This window comes from Elephantulus edwardii, unplaced genomic scaffold, assembly GCF_000299155.1.
Source record: "Elephantulus edwardii isolate Elephantulus edwardi_28Jun2011 unplaced genomic scaffold, EleEdw1.0 scaffold00063, whole genome shotgun sequence".
Lineage (NCBI taxonomy): Eukaryota > Metazoa > Chordata > Mammalia > Macroscelidea > Macroscelididae > Elephantulus > Elephantulus edwardii.
The window spans coordinates 7,738,683-7,749,381 of NW_006399813.1; the positions used below are offsets into that span (position 1 = coordinate 7,738,683).

The following is a 10,699-nucleotide window of genomic DNA, read 5'->3' on the forward strand; positions in this document are numbered from 1 at the left end:
TGTGTTGTGTGGGATCCCTTGATGTGGCTTTTCTAGTCATTGTCTTAGTTACTCTAACCTGATAGCTGATTAGGAGTGCCAGTGTGAGGTGTTTATCTGTGGTCCACAAAGGCGGTTAGAAAGCTTGCTCAAAATATGAAGAAAGTACATTGTACCTTTGAATGGGATAATGTAAGTAAGATATTTGGGCTGAGCAGTTTTGCCATCTTTCCAAGTTTAAACAGAGCTTTAAACTTGACATATTCCTACAATCAAGAAACAAGACATATTCCTACAATCAAGAAAGAGATCCAGATATTCCTTTGCACTTAAGATCCCGGCTCAAATCAGATACAGAGACAGCACAAGATAGCACAGCAGCCCAGTGACAGTAGTGGAGGTAGCAGTGATAGTGACAGCAGGGGTGGTGAAGAACCATAGAATAGTGTCAGATGGTGCTGTGGAATCCTGGCTCCTGGGATGAGCAAGAAAATGAGAAAGAATACTTGCTGGCTGAGTGAGCACCTGGAGGCCTTTGCTGGCGGGAACTAGCTGCTGATCTAGGGTGTAAAAGCCATGTGCCATCAGACTGGTGCTTACTGACAGTGTAGGAGTGACACCTAATTGATGGAGCTAATGGAGCTTTTGACATTTGCCTGAGCAGGACACTGAGGTCACGACCACAAGACCAAGGGTGAGAGAGCTGGCCTACAAACACAGCTAAGTAGAGGGAATTCTTTTTTTTTTTTTTTTTTTTTTCAGCAGAGAGATGTCAGGAGGAGAATGAGGCTACGTCTATCAGAAGCTATGGTCTTAAATGGAAAAACACGTAACACACTACACCACCAAGGCTTCTTAGCCTATTCTGAAAGATTTCGGTGTTTGGCTTTTTTTTTTTTTTTTTTTTTTTTTTTTTAGTAGAGGGAATTCTGATTGAAGGATTAAATACTGAATGTTCCTGACTCTAGTGGCAATCTGTTCCTTCCTTGATAAACTCCATCAATGTGAATATTGTCTGTGAATTCTATGTGGCCATTGCAATGGATTATCAAACTCAGCAGAGAAGTAATATTCCTAAGAAGAACAGTGCATGATAGAATTGTGAGCATAGTGTGGAGTATGGTGGTGGGGCATTTGTGCTGTTGGTAGAGTTTCTCCCTTCTTTGGAAGTTAATATTGTCTCCTCCATGCCTATCATACTGACTTTTGCATACCTAATTACTACCAATTCATGATGAAAACAGTTTATTTCCTTCAAAGCTCTTTATCTCTCATGACTTGTCTAGAATCCTACTTATATTTCACAAGCAGTCAGGAAATCAACAGACAAAGTGCAATGGGAAAATCTGTCAGGGACCTCTCCAGAATACTGAGAGGCAATGATAACAGTCTAGAGACTAAGGTGCACGTGATCTAGGACATGGTCTTCACAATTACTTGCTATGCATCAGATAGCTGGACAATGTCTAAGGATACCAGAAGAAGAGTTTTTGCCTTTGAGTTGTGGAGCTGAAGAAGAGCCTTGAATATACCAAAAACCACCAAGAAAACAAATAGGTCTGTCTTGGAGAAGGTGAAACCAAACTTCTTCTTGGAGGCTAGGATTTTGAAACTTCATCTCACATACACTGGGCACATGGCCAGAAGTGATTGGTCCTTGGAGAAGGATGTCATGCTTAGAAGGTTGGAGGGACAGTGCCTGAGAGGAAGACCCTGGATAAGGGGGATTGGTAGAGTAACTGGAGCAATGGAGGTAGTGTCAGAGTCAGTAAGACTGGCTCAGGATAGGGAAGAGATTAGATTTGTTGGACATAGGGTTGCTAGTTACAGGGGACTTGACAGCACATAAAAACAATTACAATCAAGAGAGCTTTGGTGGCCTAGTGGTCAGGGAGTGTCACTGACAACTCGAATGTGGGTGGTTTGAATCCACTAGAAGCTCTGTGAGAGAGAGATGGGAAAACATGCTACTGTATAATTTACATATTCTGAGAGCCCCTGGAGGATCAGCTATGAGTTGGTGCCAACTCAGCAGCAATAAGTTTGAATTACAACTGAGCTTGGAATCACATGTTTTGTCTTTATCTGCTATTGTAACTTAAAGATGTAACTTTAGTTTTGCTTGTTGTTTGTGTTATTGCTATTCCCTTTGCACTCAGTGATAAATGGGGATGATTTATAAGAAAGGAACATTAGTAAAAAATTATTTCTAAGGCTTCTTTTCTGTTTAGTCTGGTCTTGAAGGAAATCCTTCGGGATGGGGTGGGGTAGAAGGAAGCAGGGATGGTGACACTCTGAATTACTGCTCTTGGTGACACCAATTCCACTGACATCACCACAAACAAGACTCATTCCATGTTTGAGTGGAAATCCTTTCATTGCCCTGGTTTTTTTGTTAGTTATTAGGAGCTGTCAAGTCAAGTATGACTCACAGGGACCCTATGAACGCTGTCCTGTCGTGTGCCATTCTCACAATCTCTGACACACTCAAGCCCACTATTGCAGCTATTGTGTCAATCCATCTTGTTGAAGAACTTCCTCTTTCTCGATCCCACAATCTTTGCAAGAATGATGTCCCTCTCCAAGGAATAGCCTCTCCTGGCAACATGTCCAAAATATATGAGATGAAACATTATCATGTTTTCCTCCAGGGAACACTCTGTCTGTACCTTCTCCAAGACATAACTGTTTGGGTTTTTGGCAGTCCATGAGATATCCAGTACTCTTTTCCAGCACCGTAATTCAAATGCATCAATTCTTCTTGCATCTTCCTTTCTCATTGTTCAGCTCTCAGATGCATATCAAGTAATTAAGAAGAACATGACCTGACTCAGGTACACCTTAGCCCTCAAACTGACATCATTGCTTCTCAGTAATTTGAAAAGATCCCTGACTGTAGACTTTTCCAATGCAATACATCTCCTGGTCTCCTGAATGCTGGTACCAAGGGTGTTGATTGTGGAACCAATTAAGGTTAAATCTTTGACTATTTCAATCTATCATCATGTTTTCTATTGGCCCTGTGGTGAGAATTTTTGTTCTCTTGATGTTGAGATGCAATCCATTGTGAAGGCTGTAGTTTTTATTTTATCAGGAAGAACTTCAAGTCCTTCTTCAAGTCCATCTCATATAATGCAGATGACAAGCAAGGTTGTGTCATCTGCATTACACAGGTTATTGATGAGTCTTCCTCGAATCTTGACTCCACATTCTTCTTCTATTTCAGCTTCTTAAATAATTTGTTCAACATTGTTATTAGGTGTCACTGATTCGTAAGCTGCTTCAGCAGGTCAAACCTTTGCCTGATTCTGTCTCCTGATCTTCACTATCCTTATACCCATGGTGGCAGTCAATAACGTCCACTGGGACTATTTTAATCTGACTACAAAGGAGAATCCACCACCAGAGTATCTGCAGATATATGTGAGAACGTGTCGGAAAAATGACAAAACAAAAATGAGCACTAGGAGTATAATTGTTTTAAGACAAAGAATACTTGTTTTAAGACCTTAAAATAGGGACAATGCTTTGTAGGGCTGGATGCTCTTTAGAATCACATAAGGCGCTTTTAAGAGGTGCATAACAAAGTGAACTGGGTTGAGGGGAGGGAGGAAATTATGCCACAATGATTGAATTTTGCTTGGTTTATTTTTTAAAGTGAACTGGGGGTAGGGTAGGGAGGGAAAACAATAAATTAATAATGGAAATCTAAGTTTCTATTCAAACAATGAATGAATTTTTTAAAAAATGCAAACTGGGGATGAGATAGGGAGGAAGATGTGCAACACTGAATGAATGGATATCAAAATTTTTATTGTGCTAAAATTACAATAAAAATATTAAAAAATAAATTTAAAAATTCCAAATGCTCACACTGGCCCCCACTATGAAATCATAATCTCTGGAGATGGAACGAGGCTTGAGGATTCTATGGCCATCTCCAGGTATTTGTGCTGCACACGCAGGTTTCAGTAGCACTGATCCGTGTGGTATTGGGTCAGAGTGCATTTTGTGTCAGCTACTAACCGTAAATCTGGTAGTTAAAATTCATGAGAGAAAGCAAAGGTAGTCTCCCTTTGCAAAAATAAGTAGCCTTCTGAAATCTGGTGGAGGTCTGTCATGAATTGGAATCCACTCGCTGGTGTAGGTTTGGTTTGGAGTGTTGGACTTGGGGTTTGGATCAGAGTTAAGGAGTGTTGGTGGTGCAGTGTTTACTCACTCGTTTCCTGGTCAAAGGTCAACAGTTTGACCTTGTCAACTGTTTCATGGGAAAGAGATCTTTACAGTCTGCCTCTGTAAAGATCATAACCTTAAACACACCATAGAGCACCTGTAGGGTCACTATGAGAATCCACTCAACAGCAGTGGATTTCGGTTTTTTGTTTTGTTTTGTTTTTTTTAGTCAGAGCAATGATCCAGCAGAAACGCACTGAAGGACATTGATGAAAAAGCCAACACTCATCTTCCTGGTGAATAACCCCAAGAATTTATTTCCCTTAAAAATTGTATGAATATATAAGGTCTGGTTAGTAGAAGCCTCGCCTAGATTATAATTTTTCCTTCGATATTTTACTTTGCGGCCAAAATTGGTCGGGGAGACTGAGGGACATGCCGCCCTGGAAGTAGAAGTCGGAAGTCGAGGCTAGGCAATAGAGAAGCGACTGGTGACAATAGCTTCTGACATGCCTACAGGTACAAAGCCCCAAGGCGGAGCCAAAATCCATGGAGAGGCACAGAGGGGAGACAGGGACACGCCGCCAGAGAACTTGGAAGCCACGGGGGCAGAATCGGGGGCCAGACAATAGGAAAGCAACTTTCAGTAAAAGCTTTTGCCACCTCCACAGGTACAAAAGTCCCAAGGCAGAGCCAAGAAGAAAAATAGAATCTATACAGGAGTTCTACAGGACACATAACCTTCCCTTCGAAGACAGTACAACTAAACTTAAGAGACACTGAACACAGCATAAAAAAATTGTCAGCAGTTGATATGCTCAGAATCACAGAAGCCAAGAAAGCTTCTCATGGGTCAGACAATAGAAGATAAATTCTGAAGGGATTTGGTAGAAGTGAAGGGGTATCCTGGTGGAGGGTGGAGTTGGGAAATAAGTGGGTCAAGGCCCTGGGCTAGCACGATGGATTGACATAGTAGCTGCAATCATGGGCTTGAGTGTGTCAGAGATCGTGAGACTGGCACACGAAAAGACAGGGTTCATAGGGTCCCTATGACTCACACTTGAGTTGACAACTCCTAATAACATAACAAAAAAAGAAAAACTGGGCAATGAAAGGATTTCCACCCAAATATGGAATGAGTCTTGTTTGTGGTGATGTCAGTTGGTGTCACCCAGAGCAGTAATTCACAGTGTCACCATCCCTGCTTCCTTCTACCCCACCCCATGACGAAGGATTTCCCTCAAGACAAGACTAAAGAGAAAAGAAGCCTTAGGAATACTTTTTTAACTAATGTTCCTTTCTTATAAATCATCCCCATCTATCACTGAGTGTAAATGGAATACCAGTAACACAAACATCAAGAAAAACAGAAATTACATCTTTAAGTTAAAATAGAAAGTAAAGAGAAAAATATGTAATTCCAAGCTCAGTTGTAATTCAAATTTATTGCTGCTAAGTTGGAGCCAACTCATAGCTGATCCTCCAGGGGCTCTCAGAATATGAACATTATACAGTAGGATGTTTTCCAATCTCTCTCTCCCAGAGCATCTAGTAGCTTTGCGTTGTCAGTGACACTCCCTAACCACTAGACCACCAAAGCTCTCTTGATTGTAATTGTTGTTGTTATGTTCTCTCAAGTCCCCTATAATTAGCAACCCTATGTCCAACAAATCTGATCTTTTCCCTATCCTGAGCTAGTCTCACTGACTCTGACACATCTACCTCCATTGCTCCAGTTACTCTACCAATCCCCCTTATCCAGGGTCTTCCTCTCAGGCACTGTCCCTCCAGCCTTCTAAGCATGATGTCCTTCTCCAAGGACCAATCACTTCTGGCCACGTGCCCAATGTATGTGAGATGAAGTTTCAAAATCCTAGCCTCCAAGGAGAAATTTGGTTTCACCTTCTCCAAGACAGACCTATTTGTTTTCTTGGTGGTTTATGGTATGTTCAAGACTCTTCTCCAGCTCCACAACTCAAAGGCAAAAACTCTTCTTTTGCTATCGTTAGTCATTGTCTAGCTCTCTGATGCATAGCAAGTAATTGTGAAGACCATGGCCTAGATCGCGTGCACCTTAGTCTCTAGACTGATATCATTAACTCTCAGTATTCTGGAGAGTTCCCTGAGAGCAGATTTTCCCATTGCAATTTGTCTGTTGATTTCCTGACTACTTGTGAAATATAAGTAAGATTCTAGACAAGTCATGAGAGAGAAAGATCTTTGAAGGAAATAAACTGCTCTTCATAATGAAATGTAGTAATTAGGTATGCAAAAGTCAGTATGATAGGCATGGAGGGACAATATTAAGTTTCCAAGGAGGGAGACTCTCTACCAACAGCACAAAAGCCACACCACCATACTCCACACTATGCTCACAATTCTATCATGCACTGTTCTTCTTAGGAATATTACTTCTCTGCTGAGTTTGATAATCCATTGCAATGGCCACATAGAATTCACAGACAATATTCACATTGATGGAGTTTATCAAGGAAGGAACAGATTGCCACTAGAGTCAGGAACATTCAGTATATAAACCTTCAATCAGAATTCCCTCTACTTCGCTGTGCTTGTAGGCCAGCTCTCTCACCCTTGGTCTTGTGGTCATGACCTCTGTGTTCTGCTCAGGCAAATGTCACAAAGCTTCATTAGCTCTACCAATTAGGTGTCACCCTTAAACTGTCAGTAAGCCCCAGTCTGATGGCACATGGCTTTATCAACAGCTAGTTCCCGCCAGCAAAGGCCTCCAGGTGCTCTCTCAGCCAGCAACTATTCTTTCTCATTTTCTTGCTCATCCCAGGAGCCAGGATTCCACAGCACCATCTGACACTATTCTTTGGTTCTTCACCACCTCTGCTGCCACTATCACTGCTACCTCCACTATGGTCACCGGGCTGCTGTGCTACCCATCTTGTACTGTCTCTGTACCCGATTTCAGCCAGGGATCTTAAGTGCAAAGGACTATCTGGATCTCTTTCTTGATTGTAGGAATATGTCTTGTTTTCTGCCTCTGTTTAAGCTTGGAAAGATGGAAAAATTGCTCAGCCCAAATATCTTACTTACATTATCCCATTCAAAGGTACAATTTACTTTCTTCATATTTTGAGCAAGCTTTCTAACCGCCTTTGTGGACCACAGATAAACACCTCACATTGGCACTCCTAATCAGCTATCAGGTGAGAGTAACTAAGACAATGACTAGAAAAGCCACATCAAGCGATCCCACACAACACAATGATAACGGCAGCTCTGTTCAGACTGTATTGTTGTTGTTAGTGCCACTGAGCCACCTACAACCCATAGTAGTTGGATGAATAGATGTGAACCTTGTCTGAGCCATCCTCATCATCTCTGATACACTTGAGCCCATTGTTACAGTCACCATGTCGGTGGTCCACCTGTAGAAGGTTTTCCTCTCTTACACTGACCCTCAGGGTCACTATGAGTCACAGGCGACTCGACGGCACATAACAACAACAACAAAACACACTGACCCTCCACCATTTCCAGCATGATGTCCTTTTCCAAGGACCTCTTCCTGACAACATGCCCAAATTATATGAGGTAAATTGTCACTATTCTTGCCTCTAAGGAGCAACATATTTGACTTCCTCCAAGATAGGCCTTCACCACTAACACAATAGAAAGATATATTTTTCTTTTTCTTCTGTCATACTTATTGATTCATTGCCCAACTTTTCAGATCCATAATAAGGGAAAAGGCCATGGCTTGGATCAGATTCACTTTCGTCTTTAAACTAGCATCCTTGAATTTTAAGTTCTTTGGAGAAGTGCTTAACAGCAAATTGTGCCAGTGCAATGCTTCTTTTGGTATCTTGGTGGCACTTATCCTGGATATCAATTGTGGATCCAAGAAGAATGAAATAATTCACTATTTAAGTCTTTATCCATCTATCACAATATGACCTACTGTCTATTGGTAAGAATTTTTGTCTTCCCTTGAGATATAATCCTCACTGAAGGCTGTATTCTTTGATCTTCTGCAGGAAGTACTTCATGTCTTCTTTACTTTTGCAAACATGATTGTGTCATCTGCATAATGCAAGTTGTTGATGAGTCTGCTTTCAATCTTATTGGCACATTGTTCTTCATTAAATCCAGCTTCTAGAATTATTCATTCAGCATAGCAATTGGAGAAGTATGGAGAAATGGTACAATTTTGACACAACCTTGGTCAGTGTATTGAATGTTGAAAAAGTAAATGGTCATAGATTCTTAGGCTTGTAAGCATATGTAGACTGTGTATATGCAAACTGGGCTTACTTTAAAAATGTTTTGTGCTTTCCCCCCCTGTTATCTCCATTAATTGTCCAACTTTCACAAGCATGTTGTTATTGTTGTTGCTATGTACTGTCCAGTCCCCAGCAACTCATACTGACCCTATGCACAATAGCTCTGAACCCTGTTGAATTCAGATCCAATCTCACCGTCTCTGACATGCTGTCCCTATTTCCCTAGTCACTGTGTCAACTCATTTCATCCAGGGTCTTTCTCTCCTGTGTAGTCCTTCCACTCTTCCAAGCATGATGTCCTCCTCCAAAGATTGGTTCCTCTTGGCCAAATGCTCAAATTATGTGAGACGGAGCTTCAAAATCTTTGCCTCCAGAGAGCACCTTGGTTTCACCCTCACCAAGATAGATCTGTTTGTTCTCTTGGCAGTACGTGGTACCATAGGAAGTAATTTAAAACACCATGGCTTGAATCAAGTATACACCTTTGTCATCCTTAAACTGACATCTTTGTTTTTCAGCACTTTAGAGAGGTCTTTGACTGTAGATTTTCCCCAATGCAACATTTCCTTTCATTTTTGTTTTCGAAAATCTCACCCTGATTCCTTTTTGTATAGAGCGATCTGCAGGAAGTCCTTTTTCCTTATCCTTGTGTTGACCCATGACGTAGTGAAGGTTCAAGTTCCTGAGTGGACACTGTTCTTCTTGAGGGAACATCCCTGGGCTCTTCAATAAGATAAAAAGCTCAGTGTTTGGAGGTTTGAAACCACCTACTGGAAGCCTGGAAGAAAAGCCTATTTGGCAATCTACTTCAAAAAGGTAGCCATTGAGAATCTTCTAAAGGACCCTTCTACTTTGATATGCATGAGGTTACTAAGCAGCAAAATTTATTTCCATGACAACTGGGTGGAGTTTTTGTTTGATTTGTTGTGTAGTTTGTTCCCCTCCCTTCCTTCTTCCACTGCATATGCACCAGGCTGATCATACACTTACACAGTGCTCAAGCACCCTAAAGTCAATTGAAGTTAATTCAGATTTCAGTAAATCCAAGTCTGCACCACTGGGACCACTCTCCTCCTCTATGCTCCCCTGGTGTTAATGTTTAATTAGAAGGTATTTACATTTTTAGCTGGGCCAGCTTGTTGCAGCTGCACAGTAGCAGCGCGGGACTGTGGACCTGGAGTCACAGCGTCCATTCACAGCGTCCAGCCCCTGACTGCTCTTCCCCTCCCGCAGAGAATCCCACTTCTCAAATCTTGGGCCCCAACCAGGCCAAATCAACTGGCAAAGCCACCATCCTCATCCAGCCTCACGTGTGTTTGCGCAACAGTCTTCTTTGCCCCACCCAGTTAGTGACTGAAACTCAGCCCCGCCCAAGACCAGAGTTAACCCTGGCTCAGCGGCTTACCTGGGCTTGTTCCAGCCCACTTGTTGCTGCAGATGCTTCTGAGTCCCAGACTGCATCCCTCTCTGGGCGGGCAATGAGCCCCATGTTGCTGAGCGCCCCTGCAGTGCTGCGCTTCTGTGGGGAGCTGCTCCTGCTGCTGTTGCTGTTGAACACGTCGGCTGTGCGCAGTGAGTTGGGGGCTCCGAACCAGCCTCCTTGGTTCACCCTCAGACAGGAAGGGACGGGTTGGTTAAGTTTCCATGGCCACAGAGAGGTTCTGCGCACTTGGGGTGATGAAGTATTTGGACATCAGCTATAGTTGGCTTTCCTAGGAGAGCCTGAGTGGTGGTGTGGTGAGAGCATCCCGCTGCTACCCAAAAGCTTGGCGGTTTAAACCTATCAGTCCCTTCATTTAGAACCCACTCAGCAAGGGGAGCTTTGGCGGCTTAGCTGCAAGAAGCTACACTGTAATCCCCAAGGTTCATGGTTTGAATCCACCAGCTGGATTCGACCAGCTACTCTGGTGCTAGACTTAGTGTTTTGTTTTTTGCTTTTGTTCAGGTTTTCTTATTTGTTTGTTTTGTTTTTTGTTTTGTTTTTAATTATTCCCCACAATCCTCTACCTTTAAGGCTCAGGGTTTCTGATGGCGTGATCCCTGGGGTCCAGGAAGCGAATTTCCGCTGCAAGATAGCTCCTGGAGACTGGCCTGGGCCAGGTCTGCAAACATAGCTTTAGGAGACACTTGACGGGTTGGGGAAGCACATGTGAGAGTCGAAAGGGAGGGCGCCAAAAGAATTCTTCTCAAATCCCAAAGGAGCTCTCCTTTTTAACGTTGAGGGGCCAAATATTTGATTAAACTCAGAGCAACGCTTGGTACTGCGACCATGCGTGTTGTTTCTGCTACTTTTT

General features: G+C 42.6%; 1 protein-coding gene across 1 annotated transcript in view; it reads right to left on the minus strand.

Annotated features, from left to right (window-relative positions):
• Positions 1 to 9,894, minus strand: part of LOC102851819 (complement decay-accelerating factor-like) — a 51,468-nt gene extending 41,574 nt beyond the window's left edge. Inside the window, exons 1-2 of the mRNA XM_006888003.1 lie at positions 9,811 to 9,894; positions 9,000 to 9,128 (exon numbers count right to left, since the gene is read on the minus strand). Of these exons, the coding sequence (XP_006888065.1) occupies positions 9,000 to 9,128; positions 9,811 to 9,894 (213 nt within the window). The remainder of the gene's footprint in view (positions 1 to 8,999; positions 9,129 to 9,810) is intronic.
• Positions 9,895 to 10,699: the final 805 nt, after the last annotated feature.